A 23,905-nucleotide genomic window follows, 5' to 3' on the forward strand; every position below is an offset into this window, starting at 1 on the left:
TTTATATATATTTTTTTATTTTATAATAATTGTTTATGCTATTTGAAACAATTAAAAATTACATTTATTGCTTCCATTGGTTTTAACTATTTCTAAGAATTAACGACAAATATGTGCATTGTAAAAATAATTATATAACTAATTAAATTAAATTAATTATTAGTGAAATAATAATTTAATTTAAAGTTTTGTATAAGGAACATATAAAAGCTCTTGTTTTTCAATACTAGAAATTCCAAAACTACCAAAAAATGTATGCAAGAACTTTTGGTAATTTCTTTAAAAATTAATTGATTTGTTGATGCCTGGTTTCATTTGTATTTTCTATCTTTGTTATTTTCTTTATAAATTGGATTCATATTTTTGAATTAAGATTATTTTTTAGTGCTTAAATGTATGATAAATACGAATAATATTAAATTTGAAATTGTTTTTTAACTCATTACACTTGTTTGAAGTTCGCTGGATGAAACAGCTGTCAGACTGGCAATTAGTTTGTCACAATGTTCTGGTTGGCTTATGATGTGAGCTGGTGAATATATATATCCATATCCATATTCATATCCATATTCATTTCGGGCAAAATACTCGTAAAATATATAATATGTAATGTGGCGTTTAAAGGGTCGACTAAGTGGCCATTGTAGTTGGATTGTCATATGGCAATTGTATGCAAATGTTGTTGTTGTTGTTGTTGTTATTGTTACAGTCACTGTAAGAGTTACAGTTACAGTTACAGTTACAGTTGTTGCCCAGTGTTTAGTCACCAAGTGGCACTTCAGGCAGCTGCAAAAGCCGTCAAAAGTTGACACAGTGGTACAAATTTGAACATTTTGCATGACAAAAATTCGAAAAATTTAGACAAATAAATGATGTAAAAAATACATCGAAACAATGATTAATTATCAATTTTTTTGTAAGATTAATCGAGTGAAAAAATCAGTGAACTATTTAATGGAAATCAGATTTTCTTATATAGTATTTGTTTTATGTAAATAAGCATAAATAAACCCACATTTTAAAATTTGAAAATTTTTGTGAAGATTCAATGCATCGATTAACTTGTATAATTTTCAATGAATCGAGAATTCTATGTTTTTATTGACAATATTTAAGATCCAAAAATATTCAGAGTAGCATTTAAAATTATATCGTTTTAAATTTTTAAGTGTTTCAGAAAAATAATTTTTTACGCGTAAAACGCAAAAAAAAAAAATTGTAGTTTCTGTTAAAAATGTATTCATTTGGCCCAGTGTGCACACTTGTCACATTGTTAAAAACACAGCACAAATAAATGGGGACAAATTTGTGCAATTCACGTGCCAACAACAACAGCCACAAAATGAAATGAGCTCAACCTTTTTGCTTACTGTATATTGTATATATCAGCACGAATTTTCCACCTATTCACGGTGGGACAAAATGCTAGATTATTAATTAATATATATTAGTAATTAATATATACGAAAGTGGCAAAATATTTTCTGTTTTCTGTTTTTCTAATGTGTTTTAATGAACCGTATTTATAATTTAGTATGCTTTTTCTAGGCTATTCTTTTCTATAATTTATAGATTTAATTAAAAAAAAATGAAATAAATGAAATTATATGTTAGAAAAGTTATTAATAATTAGCAATTATAAGTGATTGTTTGGAAAACAAATAAATAAAATTTTCTAAATGCGAAAAATTGAATTAACATAAGCTGTCATTGTTTTTGTACCCACTGTGCCATTTCCCCCATTGTATATTAATTACAACATATTTTTGGCACATGTGTGTGTGTTTGTTGTGGTATTGGTGGTTGTGACACCAGATCGCGTGTGTAGTTAAAATCTTAAATAGAAAAAAACCTAAAATTATCAGATATTGCGCATACGCCACGTATGCGCTAATTGTAATTGCAATTCCAATTGTTGTACATTTACAATAAATTGAATAATTCGTTGGCAAATTTCGGGAATTTTCATGGCGAAATAATTAAAAATGCATTTGGCCAAGCGCAGCTGTTGAAAATGTGGCTAATATTGTAGTGAAACACAGCCAGGAATACAACAATTCAGCTTCAACTTATGGTCGATAAAGTTGAACAAGGCGAAAGTATTTTGACCAAGTTTTTGGGTTATTGTTGTGGCAACACTGAAAGCTGCCTTACGTACTGCAGTTGACAGTGTTGACAAGTAGGCAAAGCGTAGCAATATCACTTATTGAAAGTTTTTTCCGGGTTACTGCTGCTCAGTTAGTTGGTCCTGACACCAGATTTTCATACCCCAAAAACTTCAAGCAGCAAGGCAAAAAGTTTGCGGATATTTGCAAGTTTTGCTGGGTTATGCTACTGAAAACACACAAATTGGCTGTGCACCATAAAACCAACTATTTACTTATGACCAAGTGAAATTTGACAACAGCGCACACCTTTAACCTTTGTAGAGTTCAGTTAGAAGCTGACAGAGGGCTTGCAATTTAGTCAAATTGTAATTTGAGGGCGCCTTTAAGCTGTTTAGTAAGCGCTGTTGCCGCACTTCACTATCAAGTGAAGTTTGGCAACGCAGCTGTAGCAAATTAAGTGAGCATAAAAAGTACATCTTGTGAAAGGATCAATCTGTTTACAATTAAGTTTTCGCTGTTGCCGCACTTCACAGTCAAGTGAAATTTGGCAACGTTGCAATAACAAATAAATGAAATGGTAGTAAAGAAAGTGGCATATATGTCGTGAACACAAGATTAAGAAATTTCTGTTTACTATTGAGTTTTCACTGTTGCCGCATTTTACTGTCAAGAGAAATTTGGCAACACAGCAGGCAATTTAAGTGACTGAAAAATCTGCTTTGTTTTATTCTTTTCATAAAGTCAAAACTTCCTGTGTGGTAGCATATTAAGCGCTGTTGCCACATTTCAGTTGAAACGCTACTCAAGTGAAATTTGGCAACACTGCAAAAACAATAAAGTGACTTCGCTTCAAGCTTGTGAATAGATAAGGCGGATACGCGCATCGTTTGACCGTCGTCAAGTGCATGATAAAAGGGATGTGACTCTTTTTATCACTTTATCTGCTGCACTTGAGTTTGTCAAAAGCAATTGTTTGACTTGAAACACACACACATACACACACACACACACACACACACACACACACACACACTTATAAGGAAACTAGAACAAAGGGCGAATGTGAAAAGCAACTGACCAATGCGACCAAGTGTAACTTGGAGAACTCGATAGTGCAAAAAGTTGTTGGTCCTTCAAAACAATCGAAACAACAACAATGACTAGTTATAACAACGCTAAAGTCCAGATGCTCGACTGTTAGATACCGAGTACTTGTATTTTCGCAACCGTTCTATAAAATCAACATAATTATCAAATCAATCAAAAGAAAAATCCAAACAAATATAATAAGAAGCGAAAACTATTATTTACAAGAATACAAAAAACAAAAGAGACTAACCTCATTGGGATTTAAAACTTTCATATTTGTTTTATGTTAATAAATTTCTTTAATAAACTTAAAAGACTTGACCAGACTCAACGGTTTTTCCTATTTTCAGAAATCCAACTGCATCCTTACTCTTTTTTTTTGTCAATTATAATCAAGGTTTTATAAAAGAAATTATTTGTTAAGTTTTGACTAAAGCTTGCTTTTTCTATGGTCCCTAATTTGTAAAGCTATGATTTTTTGCTAAGCTTTCTTCAGTTTACTAACTTTACTCAAATATTTCGAGCTAAAAATTTGGGAAACATACTATTTACCAATAATGATTTTTTTGTAGTCTTTTGGGTGAAAATGTTGACAAAATCGAATTTTTACTACATTATGAAAATTCGAAAAAAAGCGGAAAAATGAGAAGCAGTTTTAATCGATTTTTACCAATTGTCGGTTGTGGAAAGGAGCATGAACAAAAGCTAGGAAGATTTAAGACTGCGAGCTTACTATACAAATATTCCCACTTAATTTGTTTGCACTTACTCTTAAACTCCCTGAGGTCTAGGTGTTTATATGGAATTGCAGGCACACTCACAAATGTATAAGTCTGTCTACCCTTTTGGTTACTGGGCTAACAACAACTGCAACTACAAGTTGGAGAGCAACAACAACGTCTACATTTTGAGGCCATTTGTTTCACTTCGCTGACCACAAATAACCGAGCTGTGTTTATTTCCGTGCCCCATTTGATGTCCCCTTTTGGCTTGGTGCAACTGCTGCCTCGCTGCTTGCACCATTCAGTGTGTCCCTCACACTTCTCTGAGGTCCTTTTGGTCTGAGGTCCTTGTCGAGGAAACGCGTCAACAGCTGCAGTTGCAAGTTGCTGTTGCAAGTTGCTGTTGCAAGTTGCACTTGCCTCAGCATCAGCATCAGACATTGAGTTATGTGCCGTAAACTGTGGTGCCCCAAGGAGTTGCAGTTTCAGCAGCTGCAATGCGTAATGACACAGTCTCCTTCCCCCCCAACTACCTACCTCCCTCTCTACCCTTTCAGCCAATTGAAGGTCGCTTCAGCATCCAAATTTTCTATGCTTACAATGGGCTGCTTAATTCACACTCGGAGACAATGACAACGACATTTGCATGTGCCGCAAAATGTGGCAAGCGGACAAGCTACAGCTGCCACTCAGTGGCAACACTGGAGAATTCCCTGTCCCCCTCAGAAGCACTTCTGAAATTGTGTTCTTTAATTACCATACGTAGTAGAATTGGTCTATCGATAAGTCTACAAGTGAAGTTTGGCAACAGTGCGTAATTTCAGCTGATAGCAACAAATCTCGATTTAATATTTTCAATTTTCAATTTCAATTCCAAAGAGGGAACCCAAGATCTAGAGGAAAATAATTTTTTTTACAAAATTAATTTAATTTTAATGCTGATTGAATTTAGACGCCAAATCATGAACAAAATGACATTCCCTTTGAAAATCGGTTAAGTTTTGACAAAGTTATGAGAGTTCAAAGTTGGTCAGACTATGGATTTAGGAACTTACAAGTCAAAATTTTTGTACAATTTAACATGATTTTTTGCAAGAAAATGAAATGTCTCAGAATCAGTTTTAAAGTGTTGTTTTATGCTAATTATGATATAAGGAGTTGATCAAAAGTGAAAACTTGAGATTTAAAATTTACAATTTTCAATATATCAAAGGGGGGACCCTTAGCATGGAACCCAAGATTTAGAGGGCCATAATTTTTCTTACAAAATTAATTAAATTTGAATGCAGAATGAATTTAAAGGCCAAACCATGAACAAAATGACATTCCCTTTGAAAATCGGTAAAGTTTTGACAAAGTTATGAGAGTTCAAAGTTGGTCAGACTGTGGATCTAGCAACTTTACAAGTCAAAATTTTCTTACAATTTAACATGATTTTTTGCAAGAAAATGAAATGTCTCAGAATCACTTTTAAAGTGTAGTTTTATACTAAGTACGATATAAGGAGTTGATTAAAAGTGAAAACTTGAGATTTAAAATTTTTAATTTTTAAAATTTCAAAGGGGGGACCCTTTGCATCGAACCCAAGACTTAGAGGGCCATAATTTTTTTTACAAAATTAATTAAATTTGAATGCAGAATGAATTTAAAGGCCAAACCATGAACAAAATGACATTCCCTTTGAAAATCGGTAAAGTTTTGACAAAGTTATGAGAGTTCAAAGTTGGTCAGACTATGGATTTAGGAACTTTACAAGTCAAAATTTTTGTACAATTTAACATGATTTTTTGCAAGAAAATGAAATGTCTCAGAATCAGTTTTAAAGTGTTGTTTTATGCTAATTATAATATAAGGAGTTGATTAAACGTGAAAACTTGAGATTTAAAATTTACAATTTTCAATATATCAAAGGGGACCATAGCATGGAACCCAAGATTTAGAGGGCCATAATTTTTTTACAAAATTAATTAAATTTGAATGCAGAATGAATAAAGATGTCAAACCATGATCAAAATGACATTCCGCTTGAAAATCGGTTTAGTTTTAAAGTTATGAGAGTTCGAAGTTGGTCAGACTATGGATCTAGCAACTTTACAAGTCAAAATTTTTGTACAATTTCACATGATTTTTTCCAAAAAATGAAATGTCTCAGAATCACTTTTAAAGTGTAGTTTTATACTAAGTACGATATAAGGAGTTGATTAAAAGTGAAAAATTGAGATTTGAAATTTTCAATTTTCAAAATTCCAAAGGGGGGACCCTTAGCATCGAACCCAAGACTTAGAGGGCCATAATTTTTTTTACAAAATTAATTAAATTTGAATGCAGAATGAATTTAAAGGCCAAACCATGAACAAAATGACATTCCCTTTGAAAATCGGTAAAGTTTTGACAAAGTTATGAGAGTTCAAAGTTGGTCAGACTGTGGATCTAGCAACTTTACAAGTCAAAATTTTTGTACAATTTCACATGATTTTTTCCAAAAAATGAAATGTCTCAGAATCAGTTTTAAAGTGTTGTTTTATGCTAATTATAATATAAGGAGTTGATTAAACGTGAAAACTTGAGATTTAAAATTTACAATTTTCAATATATCAAAGGGGGGACCCTTAGCATGGAACCCAAGATTTAGAGGGCCATAATTTTTTTTACAAAATTAATTAAATTTGAATGCAGAATGAATAAAGATGTCAAACCATGATCAAAATGACATTCCGCTTGAAAATCGGTTTAGTTTTGCCAAAGTTATGAGAGTTCGAAGTTGGTCAGACTATGGATCTAGCAACTTTACAAGTCAAAATTTTTGTACAATTTCACATGATTTTTTCCAAAAAATGAAATGTCTCAGAATCACTTTTAAAGTGTAGTTTTATACTAAGTACGATATAAGGAGTTGATTAAAAGTGAAAAATTGAGATTTGAAATTTTCAATTTTCAAAATTCAAAGGGGACCCTTAGCATCGAACCCAAGACTTAGAGGCCATAATTTTTTTACAAAATTAATTAAATTTGAATGCAGAATGAATTTAAAGGCCAAACCATGAACAAAATGACATTCCCTTTGAAAATCAGTAAAGTTTTGACAAAGTTATGAGAGTTCAAAGTTGGTCAGACTGTGGATCTAGCAACTTTACAAGTCAAAATTTTTGTACAATTTCACATGATTTTTTCCAAAAAATGAAATGTCTCAGAATCACTTTTAAAGTGTAGTTTTATACTAAGTACGATATAAGGAGTTGATTAAAAGTGAAAACTTGAGATTTAAAATTTTTAATTTTTAAAATTTCAAAGGGGGGACCCTTTGAATCGAACTTAGAGGCAAAGTATTTTTTTTACAAAATTTACTAAATTTGAATGCAGAATGAATAAAAAGGTTATGTCATTTTCAAAATGACTTTCCGTTTAAAAGTTATGATAGTTTGAAATTGTAGGCAAAAATTTGGGTTTTGCTATTAGAAAATAAAACTTCGCAGAATATCAATATAATATCAAATATCAAAATTTCAAATATATCTTGATTCACAGTGATAGTGAAGTTTGGCAACTCTGTTCACAGTTAAGATTTGGTCAATGAGAAGTGGGACAACATTGCTATGAATGAAGTGCGACAACAGTGCACAGTTAAAAGGGAAATAACAAATTCCTGGTCTTTTATTTTTTTGGCAAACTTTCTGTCATCCCATTAACCGATTATTGTCATTATCATCAGCATTATCATTATTATCAGGCATCGCCTGTTGTTATCATAATCCTTGACTCAGACAGCTGCTGACAGTTGGTTCTTACAGCTTTCAGCTTTAGGTTTCCAGCTGTCGACTGCTGCTAAATGCCAAGCAAATGACCCAAATGGCTAAAATGGGTGAAAAAGTGTGAGAAATATGAACTCGAACTCACAATACGACGGAGTTGCAACTGCATTTCAGCACTGTCCATCTAATTTGCAGCTTCTTCTTCTTCTTCTTTTCGCTAGCCTTTTCGCTAGTACCCCTCACCAATGTCGCCCACTTCTTTCGGGCCAACAACAACAATCAAGTCGCATGATTGCTAAGCAGCATAATGCCATTTATTGCCACAATAAGCCCCACAGCTAGATTTCACAATTTTCATACAGTTTGAGAGCTTTAACTACCCTAAAGGGCTTTTCCTACAGAAAACTGTACAGATTCACTGATGATCACTCCATAGAGCTGTACAGGTAACACAGAACAACTGCATTGTGGTAAATGGGCTTAAAAAAATCGAAACTGAGAAAATATTTAATCTTGAATTGAAAAATATTATTTTTGGATTACTTATCCGCAATAAATATGTATTTCCTACTTTTTTTTATCAAAAATAAAAATAGTTAACTCTTTTTATTGATCTAAATAAGATCACATTTGAAATAATAATTTTTTTAAACAAATTCAATAGTTCTGTAATTTTACAAAAAAATTAAATATATTTAGATAATTTAATGACTAAGAAAAATTACTTAGTTTAATACTATATTCATATAATTTATACAAATTGTGTAAATTGACATTTCGTTATTTTCTTTTAACTTATATTTCTAATTTTTTTAATTAAGAAATAGTTTTAATTGTATAATTTATATTTTAAGCTTATTTTCAAATTTTATTGTAAGACAATTTTTTAATTTTGTATTAGAAAATTTTAGACTTTGTAACTACATAATTTCGAATTTTATTTAATTTTAAATAGCAAATAATTTGTTTTATATATGTTTTTAAAATTATGTCACATGCTGAAAACGTTGCTGACTACCTACAGCTGTGGTAATGTGTTGCCTACCACATGAATATTTATATAGGAAAACGGTACAGATTTTGAACAGCATATGGAGTTAGAACCAAAGGGTTTATACCTCATTCCTCATGTTGCGACTCCTTGGCAAAGTTTGCTACTCGATTCGTGGTTCGTTTTGGATTCTGCGTTGCTTTCGTTGTTTGTTGTACGTTGTTCGTTGTTCTCATTCGCATTCATGGCTTGCACACAATATGCTAAACACTTTGGCCCTTGCCTCTCCCTCTCCCTTTCCCTCTTCCACTCCCCTTCCTCCACTCTCCGTACCCTTTTGGAGCCCTTCAGCAACAGCAGCCAATGCAATCATAATTTTAACTACTTTAGTTTTATGCTTATCAACCCATTCCCTTCACTTGCCTTCTCTCTATTTTCCCTACGCCCCTTTTGCACTTAGTTTCATTATCCCAGCGCTTTGTTTGGACTCTTTATACCCTGTAGCAATTGAAAAATCCCAATAAGTTGTATGTTGTTATATATTACAAATAACACAAAAATGTTTACATTTATTTTCGATGAAATAATATTTATATTTTTGATATTTGTTTCCTCTAGTTATAACATATGGGCAATTCTCTAATGGCGAATGTGACATTCGTACGCACTCAAAGTGAAAAAAACATACCCCAAAATATTTTTTTTAATTTGTCAAAAACCTAAACTTAAAGCTCTTGATGAACACTATAATTGGTGTTAAGCTTGATTTTGGGCAATGATTCATTTTCAAGATATTCACAAAAAACCAAGGCGTTCGCACGCTACAAAAACGGAAGTCGCTTTCAGGGCGAACAATTCAATCACTGATTAAAGATAAACCTGAGAGAATATTTAAATGCGAAAATGTAAAATTGTTATGCATTATTAATGCTTTGTGTATTATAATATATCACATTTGAGCACGGAGTATCTGGTAGTCGAGCAGTCTCTTGATTGCTGCATTTCCACTTGTTTTTTGCTTGCATTTTGCTAATTTCGCGCCCAGCCACAATGAAAGGCAAATGGGTAAAATGTGTTGGAAAACTTGTGGAGAAAGAAAGGCGAAATGAAAATGAAAATGAAAATATAAATTGCCTTTGTGGTGTGTATGGCCCGCAGCAGGGCAATACACTGAGCAAAATTTGCAGTCAAATCTGCGCTGCAAGATGAAGAAACATTTTGAGAAAATTATTTGTTACTTCGCCTCAGGCAACAAATTATCCATACTAAAGTCCAAAAAAACATACTTATATGGTATGTATATAATTTACATATAAAATGAGACTCTTGGGTATTGTACATATTATCATATCACATTCTTATAGGGTATTCAACAACAACTTTAAACTAGCAGCAATAAATTCAACTTGAATCGATTTTAATGCCAATTTCAGCAAACTCACAATAAAAAAGAGATTTTTACTCTGCAAAATTTTTAAAATATTAAACACACAAAAGATAGAGATACACATACACATATGATTGTATTATTGTATATATGTGTGAGTGTGAAATTTCAGGTTAGAACAGAACGAGAGAATTTTCAATTTTCAATTTTCAGTTTTCTCAACGCTTTTTGTGGCTTCATTAGCGCCTTTTTGTGATAGACGCGATAGAATCCACAGTTTGATTAACACCCAATTCCAATGTCAATTTCAAGACGAGGTGCTCGACTTTTAGATGCCCAGTATATCAGTTTTTACAGCTATTAAATGCAATCAACATAAATGAAATCATACTTAGAAAATAATATAATCATATTATTATAAGAAAGTTATATATAAAGAACTGTTTATAAACCAAATAGGCATTATTCTTTTAAATAAATAAAAGGACAAACATAATTACAAACCAGAAATTATTGACTTGCTTGAAACTGTAATCTTGAACGGGTATTAACCGATTGGCATTGGTAATTGAAATCCTAACCGAAACCAATATTTTTTTTAGTATATTAACGAAAAAATTAACCGATTAGTAACCGTTTTGTGTATAACGGTTAGTTTCGGTTCAATCAACAACAATTTTTTTTTTATTAAGTTGAAATCGAAATAATTCAAACTGAAATAATCGATTAGTAACCTTTTCCTCTACAACGATTAGTTCTTGAAACCGAAATTACTCAAACCGATATAACCGCTTAGTAACCGATTCATGTTCACGATTAATTTCGGCTCAATGAAACATAAAAAAAATTTTGTTATTAAAATCTCATAAACGTTTTCCAAACTACATTTGATTATAAATTAAAATATGGAGCTTATCAAAAAGATATTTTTTGAAATCTTAGAATTTTTGCTTATCGATTAACGTTATTTAACATTTCTAGAACTTACAAACGAAGCAATAAAAAATATTTCGAAATAAAAAAAACGCTAGTCGTTCCGAAACCGATATACAAAGATTAAACATCGATAACAGAAACCGAAACACAAATTTAACCGGTTTTCTAATCGAAACCAATATTTGTTTTGATTTGTTAGCCAATCACAAGCGCATAAGCCTGTTTATTATTTTGGTTACTGGGCTAACTATATAACACCCAATTCCACCCTCAACCAAGCCAATTGTTAGCCCGGCTAAATGCAAACCCGGGCCAAAAGACAAAGCCAAAGCCAAAGCCAAAGTGAAAACCAAAGCTGAAGCCAAGGCTAAAACCAAAGGAGCGTTGTGCAATCAAGGCAAATGGATTTTAATTAATTTTGCCGCTCTGCACATTTTTTAATTAAGAAACTTGAACGTCATCCTGCTGCAGTTAACCAAATGCAGCAGCAGCAGCAGCAACAGCAACAGCAGCAGATGTTGCTGTTGCCACGCCAGCAACAATTGCAGCAGCAGCAGCAACAATAGTGGCAACAACAACAACAACACAAGCTGCAGGGTATTTTCACAACGTTAAAGCCGATTCTAAGCCCTTTCAACTGGTCATTTGAATTGAGCATACAGTAAAGCCTGGCTATAACAAACTTAGCTCAACATGTCGCTTCCTTTATACATATAGTAAGGTCTTCAAATACAGTCACACTTTATAATGACGTTGCTACAAAATATAGAATATTCTAAAATATTGAAAAAAAAAAAAAGTATTTTGGCATATATTCAAAAAATCTTAAATATTTAAAAAACAATTCATATTTAGCCCGAATATTCCCAGAAAAATATAAGCGCTTACAGAAACTGCTGCGAAATTTATCAGCATATATATATATATTAAATACTTAGTGTATTTGATATGTTCAACCACGAATTTTGGTTATGTTTCAATAACCGGATATGAGCTAAACATTTTATCAAAGAGGAAGTCGAAGCAGCCAATTCTAAGTTTTTGTGAATTTATGTAGATATCAGTATCGGTAGGCATAGAAGTAAAATTTATGTATTATTATTTATGTGGTTACGATAATCGATTCAAAATTCACTACTTTGCTTCTATTTAAGTTTTGATTCAGTCAGTTCTTTCAGACATTCAGTCAAGTTTAGTCGCAAAATGTTGCAGGAAATAATTTTTATTATCCTTGTTATTAATTCATTTAATTCGTTTACTGCTGCAATTCATGTTTCTGAATACAACGAAACAAATTTAGTTTCTTTATTAAGATCTCAGTTATCTGAGTTGAGGTAAGTTCATAAATATTCAAGGCTGCAAACCAACAAAATTGTGGTTCAAGTTCGGTTCGGTGGTTCGAACCATAGAGTCAGTCTTAATTTCCACTCCCAGACCGGTTTATTAACCCATGATAACAAAGTTTGAGCTCAAACCTTTTTTCAATTTAATACAAAACTAAATTTTATTGTTTTCCTTTTTTCTTAATTTTTTCAAATATTAAATTTTTTATAGAAAAAAATCGAATTTCGATAAAAATCTAAATTTAATCGGAGATTCAAATATTATATACTTTTGATATTAAATCCTTGAAACGATGCTTAATTAAATTGAAATTTTTAAACAAAAACTGAAATATACTATAGAAAACAAAATAGCCTTTCTTATTATACCATAGAATAGAGTTATCGTATTATCTTATTGTTTGTTTCAGCACAGTTTCACTGTACTATTTATATGTTTGTATTTGATTATTATTGAATGTAGCTTAGGTTTAATCCTTTGCTATCTCATTGTTGTGTGTGTTTTCTGATTATCTGATATTATGACCGAGTCTAATGAATATTTGTCCATTGTCTGTTGCATTGTTGCAGTGTTGGACTGTCAGGTGGGCGAGTGGGGAGCTTGGAGCGACTGTGACAAGAGCTGTGGCACTGGGATGATGACGCGCACGCGCCAAATAATTCAGGCGGCACAAAACGGTGGCAAGCACTGTCCCTCCATGTTGCAGAAGCGCGGTTGCCAGGGTTATCGCTGTCACGGACATCGTGATAAGAAGATTTTGCGTGGTAAGTAACACACACACACCTACACACACCTACACACACACACACACACACCTACACACATACACACACACTGCGTGCGGCTTTTAATGAAATGCACTTTTAATTAAAAGTATATCTGCCCCCTGTTGGTGCACGTTGCACGTTGCAAGTTGCAAGTTGCGTGTTGCACGGTACAGGTGAACGCACTATGATTCGATTTACAAACACATCTGAAAAATCTCAAAGTTTGGGTTTAAATAACATTATTTTTACTTCAAAATTAACTACTTGTGTTTTTATTTTAAACAATGTTAATTAATAGACAATGAAAGCTTCATAAAAATTGTATTGAATAAAAATAATATTAATAAAGTAACATTCACATTTAATTTTCAAATTTAAAACAAAAAATATTTATGAAAATTATGCTAAATACAAATAATGTAATATTAATATGAAACATTTTATATTTACATTTTATTACAATATTTAAAAGAAGAAAATTTAATGAAAATTATTATAAATAAAAATAATGTCATAATAATATGAAAAATTTAATATTCACATATTATCATAATATTTAAAAGAAGAACGTTTAATGAAAATTTTAATGAATAATAAAAAAAATGAAACAATAATATTAAATATTACAATTTAATATTTATATTAAAGACAAATTTATAATTAATAATAAAATAATAATTAATTAATAATAAAAAATTACAAAACTTTATTGTTTCAAAAATGCAATTATAATGCTAATTAAATTGATTTTTCATTACAATTATTAAATGCCTAAAGAAAAATTGGAATTATTTTTATTATTATTATTTATTAAAATTCTAAATATTTTGATTAACAATACTTTTTTCAATGCTAGTGTGATGAGATTTACGTTAGCATTTCATTTCACAATAAAAGAAACAAAAAATAAAAAAACATTTATTATAGTATATTATATTATATTTATCACATATATTATTCTGGCCTCAAACAATGTCAGTTAAAGAGACAAGAAAGTTTAATGAAAATTAGAATAAACAAAACTGATATAGAAAGTAATATAGAAATAATAAATAATGAAAATAGTAATGGTTTCTAAGATGCACCAATAAAACAATCACAAAAATTTCTGTGATGAATATTCTTAGTTTTGAGATAAAATTTAATTTTCAGACCATCTTTTTTTAAAGAATCAGTATAGAAATGATATTTCAGTTACTGAAACAGGTAGAATAATTTTTTACAGCATGTGCTGTGACAATGCTAGTGGATTATCTCCTGTCTCGCTCTTTGCCATCCTACATTTTTCATCTGCATTTTTTATGGGAATGTTGATATGTTGATACACTTAGGGAGCACTTGCCTCTCATTGTTAGCAACATTGCAAAATATGCAACATTTGTATGCAGCGCAAATGTTTTCGCCCCCATTGTTATACCCTGTCTGCGTCAGAGCTAAGCGGGTAGCTTGATTTTGATAATCAAATGCGTGGAAATGTGTATTGAACAATAATAAATTAAGTTTAAAAGAGTTTAAGTTTAAGTTTTAAGGCGTGATATTAAGTAAAACTTCTCTTAAAACTAAGAAAAAAATAACTACAAGATGCGTAAAGAAATAGATGTGTGCATTCTTATTTGATAAAAACAAATTTTATAAAAAATAAATTTTGCTGTCTTCCTCTTCTAAATACACTGATAAAAAAAGGGCATAAATATTTCTCTCAAAACTAAGAATTTTCGTCTTATTATTTTTCATTTTTCTTTTGTTTTTTCCGTATTACTAAAAATAAAATTCAACTATTCTTTATCAAAGCAACTGGTAATTTTTGTCAGTGTAAGGAATACCTTTCATTCATCAGAAAGTATTTCTTTTTTCTCTCTGTCTAGTACACTCTGTTTGGGAGCTTTTTTACATCTTAAAAATTGCCATTAGATGCTAGAAAAAGGCCAAAAACTGCACCAGAAGTTCGTGCTCCCTCTTTGCCATCACTTTCTTCTCCTTTGTTCCTCTCTTCCTTCGCTCCTTTGCCCCTTTGATCCTTTGCTCGTGCTGTTCCGACTCCCTTTCGACCTGCACGGGCAAAGCCAAAGCAATTTTCTGCAAGTGGCTGACATAAAAGCCATATTATATTTGGCTAAGTGTCGCCACCGGCACACACACACACACACACACACACACACACACACACACACACACACACACACACACACACACACGCCCACAATCCAGACAGCAGAAGTGCAGAAAAAAAAAAACAACAGAATTGCACAGTAAAAAACAAAATAAATATCGCTGTAGTCACTTTCCCGACTATAAAATACCCGTCACTCAATTTAAAAAAATACGATTAATGTTGGTAAATTTTTTTGTATCAGAAAACAAAATTTTTAATAAATAGAAATAAAGAAAGTATTTTAATATCGGACAGTATAAAAGCAATTAACTTAATTAGATGCCAAAAATGATCAGAAATGTCATAAGACTAGGTAGGTTATGGAAAAACAGCCCTGGATTGCATTTAATAAGTATTGAAGTTATTAAAATTATTTTTTTAACTCTCTTTATCGATAAAATTATGCAACAATTATAAAATTTAAATTTTTGCTTAAAAATCATAATTAGAAGTGCCACAGTAAGCAAAACCAAATGTTAATCATCCAAAACTGTATAAAGATAATTTTATTAATTTATTTTTTTTTTAATAAACTCCAATTGCTACAAGCTAAAGCTTAATTATGGCACTAGTCACTATGTTAGTTTGGCGCGAACTTCAATCATGCATTTAAATTATTATATTATTACAGAACTTTGCTTGTGCGTCTGACTGGCGCCAACATTTATTAATTTGTATTTATTAATTAAATTATAACATGCAATTTTTTCTGCTCAGTTTTTCCCATGTTCAAGATACAAAATTGCTTTGATTAGCAGAAGCGTGTTCACCCAATAAAAAAAACCTATTATTTTATAAATAAAAAAAAATAATTAAATTTTGGTACTCTTAGTGATACAAGCTGGGACTTAAAAATTATTGTATATACCAAAAATTATATTTACTTTTGATACATTACATTTTGTTAAGGCCTATATATTTTATTTATATATTATTTATAATTTATATTTAATTTGGTAAAAAGATTATTAATTTACATTATTATTTTGACAAATTTTTATATAATTACTATTATTTTAATAATATTATAATTTTCATAATTATTAATTTTATTTTGTGATAAATTAGAAGCTCTCTTGAGTGCTTGTGCGACTCTCTGGCGCCATTTACTGAGAGTATCGGGATAATAAGCATGCCCAACGCTGCAATATACCCTTGTAAACTATGCATAACGGGTATATAAAAAGCAGCACCAAAAAGTGAAGCAAAAACTATTAAAAAAAATCGCAGCACAAGTTTTTGTTTATGTTTTAGTTGTTGTTCTTTTTGTTGGGTCGCCTGCGCTCCATTAGCCTCGAACGTGACTCGTGACTGTCGCAGTGACACCTACCTCCCCCCCCCCTCCTCCCCTCCCCCATCACCACCTCTCTTTACACACTCCTTCTTTTATCTGCTCCCCTTCTTTGCACTGCTGTTCGTGGCGTTTTGCTAGCTTTGAATTTAGTTATCCTTGTGGTTATTTTTTTAACGCTCTTTGGTGTTCGCTCTTTAAGCGTTTAATTAAAACTTTGATTGCTGCCATTAAAAAATTGTTTAGCTCTCTATGCATAACGTGGCTAAAAGCACCAAAAAGAACAACACACATGCCACACACACACACACACACACACACACACATATACACACCAAGGCATAAAGGATCTAATTAATGAGAATTTAGCGCCAATTTGAAGCGATTTCAAAGAGTGCAATGAAAGTCTTTCTAATGAAGACTTAACAACAATACAGCTAAAATGTTAAGAGCTTTAAAAGCAGCTTGATAGCTTCAAGTGCACTTAACTGTTTTCATTGATTGCAATTTATGAAAGCAAAAGCATAAAAGATGTTTGAACTGAGCTTGAAAAAATAAAGTTGATTGCGAAAGAAGCATAGAAAAATATTAATAGGGTCAATAGCATAAAAGCTAAGGGAATTGATATTCCTAAGCTGAATGCAGCATTCAATAGAATTCGATTTCCAATGCTAAGGGTCCCCCCTTTGATATTTTGAAAATTTAAATTTTTAAATCTCAAGTTTTCACTTTTAACGGACTCCTGATATTGTAATTATCATAAAATAACACTTTAAAACTGATTCTGAGACATTTCATTTTCTTGTAAAAAATCATGGGAAATTGAACAAAAATTTTGACTTGTAAAGTGGCTAATTCCGCAGTCTGACCAACTTTGAACTCTCATAACTTTGTCAAAACTTAACCGATTTTCAAAGGGAATGTCATATTAATCATGATTTGGCCTCTTTATTCATTCTGCATTAGAATTTAATTAATTTTGTAAAAAAAATTATGGCCCTCTAAATCTTTGGTTCGATGCTAAGGGTCCCCCCTTTGATATTTCGAAAATTTAAATTTTTAAATCTCAAGTTTTCACTTTTAATCAACTCCTTATATCGTACTTAGTATAAAACTACACTTTAAAACTGATTCTGAGACATTTCATTTTCTTGTAAAAAATCATGGGAAATTGAACAAAAATTTTGACTTGTAAAGTTGCTATATCCACGGTCTGACCAACTTTGAACTCTCATAACTTTGTCAAAACTTAACCGATTATTAAACGGAAAGTTATTTTGTTCATGGTTTGGCTTCTTTATTCATTCTGCATTCAAATTTAATTAATTTTGTAAAAAAAAATTTTTGCCTCTAAATCTTGGGTTCGATGCTAAGGGTCCTCCCTTTGAATTTTTGAAAATTAAAAATTTTAAATCTAAATTTTTCACTTTTTATCAACTTCTTATATCAGATATAGTATAAGACAACACTTTAAGCTTGAATCTGAGACCTTGTGTATGTGTGTTTATTTTTATAAGTATATCAGTGTCTGTGTTCCTAATTGTGTTTGTTTCTCTTGCAAATTGCTGATACTTATCGTCAGTTTTGGCTTTGGCATTGGCTTTGTCATTCAGTTGTCAACAGTCACAGACAATTACAGGGCATTAAAAAGTCGATTACAATGCAGCGGATCACAACTAAAGCCACTAAACTAGAGGAAAAATAGGAATAGAGAGAGGAAGGGGTAGAGGAAGAGGAAGAGGAAGAGTGAAATGGGAGGCAGAAAAATCGGTCTGTGGTCAAACATGGCTGGAAATCCGCAATTAAATCGCCTGCAAAGCAGAAACTGAAATCACAACAAAACGAAACGCAACACAAACAAAATTGAAACAGAACAAAATAAAAATAAAATAAAATACAAAAAAAAAAAACAGAGAAAGCAATAAAACTAGTGAGAACGTAAAACAAGGCAGGCAAAAAGGAAAACAAGAATAAAGAGGATCAAAGTAAGCGAGAAAGTTAATAAAGGAAGCTGCACAAAACCAAACGGGAAATTGCGAAGCAGAGCGTGTCACGAGCTTTAAAAACTGTTGCATACTTTTCAGCATTTACAAAATGAAGCAGCCACTGCACTATGGTCCAAATGACGATTTTTTTGGAATAAATTAATAGCTCGAGAACGAATGAGTATTTTTTTGGTCTAGTTATTTGCATTAGGCTTATAATTTCAATACGCAAATATTTTATTGATCACATAGAAAAAATCACACAAAGTACAAGCCACAAGAAATTTTATTCATAATACATTTTGTTAAAAAAACTTCTGAATCAGTGTTGTAAGACAATTGAATTTAACCTAAAAAATGGGAATAACAGTTTTATGTGCTCTTTGTTCAAAGCAACTCTGCTTAACAGCTGTTTACTAAGCAGTGTTGGACAATGTTGTAATTTTGACCATGCAATATTTGAGTTGGATGTATTTTGAATGCATCGCCATCAAAAAATCGCTAATTTGAACAACTTTAAATCATGATTTTATTTCAAAAAAATCGTCATCCGGACCATAGTGCACTGTCAGTGACTGAACTAACAGATACTCAGATATTAAGATATTAATAAAAATGATATTCTCCATTTATTGCACTTTGAAGCTTTATTTTATTTCAATTTTTGCAATTTATTACTCTGCATGTTTTTCTTATTTTAATAGTCAAGGTTTTGTGCTCTGCTTCATTTTTATTTTAATTAAAAAAGTTTGAGTCTATGAATTTTCTTATTTTTTTATACCTAATTTTTTTTTAAATTTTTAATTTTTTGATCTGAATATTTTTCCAAGTTGAATTTAATAATTTTTTCAAACTGTTTTTTTCCGATGCTTATTTTGGTGTCTCTAAAATATATTCTTTATTTTTGAAATTCATAAAAAATGTTCGAAGTTTTAATCTATCAACTGCATTAAATAGTACCGGGTATATTAGCTGCATGCCATTTTTATTAGATAAATTATCTGTTCGGAAATTAAAAACAAAGCAAATAAATACAGAGACAAAGAGGAAGATTAAGAAAGGAAAATAGAATGAGAAAGAGCAAGAGAAAGTTACTGAGAAAGAGATAGAGCGAACGATTTGAGAGACTAAAAAGAGTGCGCCGTTAAGTATGCTATTAAAAATTGTGTAATGCCAAGTTAATTGCTAACAAACAAGTTCCTCTCTCTGTCTCTCTTTAACCTTTCTCCCTCCCAATCCCACTCCCACTCAGTGTGTGTACCTTTTTTCGGCATGTGTGTAATTATTAAGGTAAACACACTCAGGCACACACACACATGCACACAAATTGCGCACATTTTTGGTAGGTGTGAAAATGTTGAGTGTGGGCGTTGACACTACAAAATACCCTTACAGATGCCACTTACAGCTGAGAATGCGGAGGTAATTACACTGGGAGAATTTTTTGGGCAACAATTATTAAAATTTTGAGTCAACAAATATTAATTAATTATTTTTTGTTCCTAAATATTGTGGATTTTAATTTGTTAAAATATTTTAAAATACAATTTTTAGAGATAGGAAACTGAAACTTGTGTAAACTTAGTTTATATATTTTTTATTTTTAAATAATACTGACTTTTATTGTAATAGCTTTTTAAAATTAAAACTTGTTTTATTTTTTTTTTTATTGAAATTTGTGTATTTTTAAATATTATTAATGCTGATTTTTATTTTATTTTTATTATATTTAAACTCTGTTAAGATTTAAGACTTTCTTTTATGTTCAAAATTAATTTAGCACTTTTTCGTGCAGTGCAGTTAAACACGTGCGTACAATTTTGGTGCTGACTGTCACTCCCATTATCATTATTATCATCATCATTATCATCATCATCATTTCGGAATCGCTGTCACCGTCGGCTGCCACAATAATGCACAGTGCTCATTAACGTTATAAAAATAATTGCTGCACACTCACATTTACTCACTTACTCATTCACACACTCACACACATATACACACACTCACACAGTCTTGGACTGAGAACGGGATGTAAATTACGGGCCATGTGCTAAATTCCAATTAACTTGCAAATATATGAGTGTGACAGTGTGTGTGAGTGTGACAGTGAGTGTGTGTGTGTACTATGGAAAAATTTCCATTTTTTTATTAAACATATTTTTCATAATCTTTAGAATTCAAGATAGATACACAAATACATAAACCAAGAATTTCTGTTGCATTTCAGAAGTTCTAACTGAATTTAAAATCTTGGAAATTAAATTATTTTGCAAGTAATAAAAATGTCTGTTTCTTTTAAATTGGTATAAAAAAATAAAGCAATATATATTGGATATAATTTGCACTTTGCAGCAGCTGCGAATATTTTAAAAAATTTCTTACCATGTAAATAAAAAATCTTTCAAGTTCGTCTTAAATATCTTGACAAAAAATAGCGTATACGTAATGTGCAGAAAAAAAGTTAAAGTTTCCATTGTGATATGTGTGTGTGTGTGTGTGTTTGTGTGTGTTGCTTGCCCAAGTTGATAATCGTCCAAGATGAAAAATGTAACTGAGGCAAGAAGACTTTTCCACAACAATATGCCATTTGATTATGCAAATTTATATGCCAGTGTGTGTGTGTGTGTGTGTGTGTGTGTGACTCTGTGGCACTTGACTTGTTAAATTTGCATAAGTTGTGAGGCTGCTGGCGCCCAAAATTATGCAATACATATGTGCAGCATAGCAACCGTTTGCTCTCCCTCTCCCTTTTTCTTTCTCTCTCTCTCAGCCTCTCTTCTCTCTCTCTCTTCTCTCTCTCTTATTTAGCTTTGTCAAATATTAAGAAGTAAACTTATACTAGAATGTTTAAAAATCCATTTTGATAAAAGATTTTTTTTTTTTTTTTTTTTTTTGTAAAGGGCTTAGAAATTTAAACTTTGTTTTATAAAGTAGTACGTCACAGCTTAAAGTGCTTTAAATCTATCTATTTTTTTTTTGTACAATTTTTTATACTTGTATTTTAAATAATTAAAAAAATATTGAAACTCAAAAAATTTGTAATGTTTTTATTTAAGGTACAATTTATATTCTTTAATTACCACTAAAAATGTACTCTTGAAAAAATATTGTAAAATTATTCATTTAACTTATCGAAGAAACACAAGACTTAAAATAAAAAGAAAATCTTTAATTTCAAGTTATATTTTATTAAATAGAATTAAATATGTTAAAAAATCAGAAAAGCGAAATACATTCAAAAATAATATATACAACTCCAATAAATTTATAAGAAGTGGGACTTGAAGTGAATAAAAATAGTTTCGGCAACACTGTGCTTACTTCTCATTTTCTCCCTTTTCCGCTGTCTTCAGTTTATGCCAAATTTCAAGAAAGTAAAAACAAATACCTAAAACCCAAACTATCATCATTTGTTTAGCCAAAATGTCTTGACTTGACATGTGAACTGTTTTGAGATGTTGTTGATGGTTTCTTCCCTTTTCTTTACCACTCTCTCTCTCTTTCTTTCTTTCCCTGCCTTTCCTTCTGTATCGTCTACTCTTTCACTGGGAAACTAAACAAATTAGTGTTAATTAGAAGCAACTACTTAGTAAGAGTTATATTCCTCACAAACTGGGACTCTGGGAGCTCAAGACTTGCCACATGTCGCATGTGAAACGTGTTGTTAACTGAGTTGCAACACCTTCCCCTTCATTCCTCTCCTTCCCCTCCCCTCCCCTTGCAGTAACAGTTACAGTAACGGTAACTGACTCTGGGCAAAGTCGAACGTGAGATTTTAATAACCGGTCTCCAAGCTCTGAACGAGTTTATTCACTTTGTGATCGTGTATGCCACATTTCTGCAAAACTGGTACATTTTCTGTTCTTTGGTACATTAAATAAGATGCTAAAAATGGTACAGATATTTTAACTATCTACTATCTATCTACTACTATCTCAAATAATCGCAGCAAAATCGGACAAGTAGAACGGCAGTAATAGCTAACAAAATGTTTTTAAAATACAAGCACCCGAAAGTATGCAGTAGTTTTTATTAGATATTTATTTCTAGAAAGAAATTTTATATATATTAAAAAAAGTAACTGGTATTCCATGGTCGGGATATTGACTGTATCCCTTCCAACTTGTTTTTATATCGTTTTAATGGTTTCATAAATTTAGCAACATAATTTATTATAGTTTTAGTGAAAATATAAAAGTTTGTTTTTGAAAATTGTACATTTTTCTCAAAAAAAGTCGAATAATTATTTTTGAAAAGTTAGTTTATTGGTTTATTATTTCATCATCGTATAACAAGGAATCTTTTAAATTAATGCACTGTTTCCTTTTAGTATTTAAGTTGTAGAGACATTAAACACATTTTTAACTATATTTTTCAACACTTTTAATTTTAATTTGGTAGTATTTACTTATTTTTTAGTAATATTTTTTACGCTATTGTTTTTATTGAAATAATAGTAATAGGTAGTGAGTATCTCACTGTCGAGTGGCTTTCCTTTGTGTACTTTCTTTCTTTCCCTACGTTGGGCGCCAAGGTTGGTTACTTCGGTGTTGCCGTCGGGTTGCTTTCTGTTCTCTTTTCTCTGTTCTCTTTTCTCCTTTCTCTATTCTCTGTTTTGTAGCTTGCTGTGTTTGTCAGCTGATGTTGTCGTTGTTATTCCGCTGTCGTCTAATGGCATGTTTTGATTTCGCTCTCAGCAATGCAAACATCGAGTGAGCAGCGAAACTGAAGCTGAACTGTCACGTGTGTCACAACCTCAGGCTGTGTGGCACGCTGTGCCACACTGTGGCACACGCAGGCACGCACACTTCCGCTCGAGCTGATGAAATTACAGACACCTCTTCCGCTTAAGCTTCACCCTCATCCTTATCCTTCGTTCTCCTTCTCTTATCGTGATATCCTTTGACAAACACGTGACTTGACAAACATTTGACGCAACGTGTTTACAAATTGATTTCAGCGCTACCTCCTGAGAGTTTCGAATATTTTTGTAAGAATTTAAAAAATATAAGTCAAATAAATTTATTAATAAATTTAAGATTTAAAAAATATATACGGAAGTTAAGTTTGAAAAACATTGAGAGCACAAAAATTAGAAAATCAAAAATAAAAAACATTTAGAGCTCCAAAGTGTTAAAATCTAGTTCTTTAATAAATAATATGGAATTTAGAACTCGAAAAATATTTACGAACTCGAATTATTTTTGCAGAAATTTAAAAAAAAAAAAACAAAACATAAATAAACTATGCGAAAAATTAAAAAATTGAAATAATAATGAATAATAAAAAAAATTTGGTAGGCAAAAATAAAAAAACATATAGAGTTCAATAAATTTTATTTGATAAATTATTTAATTTAATTTTATTATTTTATATCCAAA

The 23,905-nt window shown here is 31.2% G+C and overlaps 1 protein-coding gene across 1 annotated transcript in view; it reads left to right on the forward strand.

Moving 5' to 3' along the window:
* Window positions 1-23,905, forward strand: part of LOC117786886 — a 133,186-nt gene that overhangs the window by 93,387 nt on the left and 15,894 nt on the right. Inside the window, exon 2 of the mRNA XM_034625308.1 lies at window positions 12,896-13,090. Coding sequence (XP_034481199.1) covers window positions 12,896-13,090 — 195 coding nt within the window. The remainder of the gene's footprint in view (window positions 1-12,895; window positions 13,091-23,905) is intronic.

This window comes from Drosophila innubila, chromosome X, assembly GCF_004354385.1.
Source record: "Drosophila innubila isolate TH190305 chromosome X, UK_Dinn_1.0, whole genome shotgun sequence".
Lineage (NCBI taxonomy): Eukaryota > Metazoa > Arthropoda > Insecta > Diptera > Drosophilidae > Drosophila > Drosophila innubila.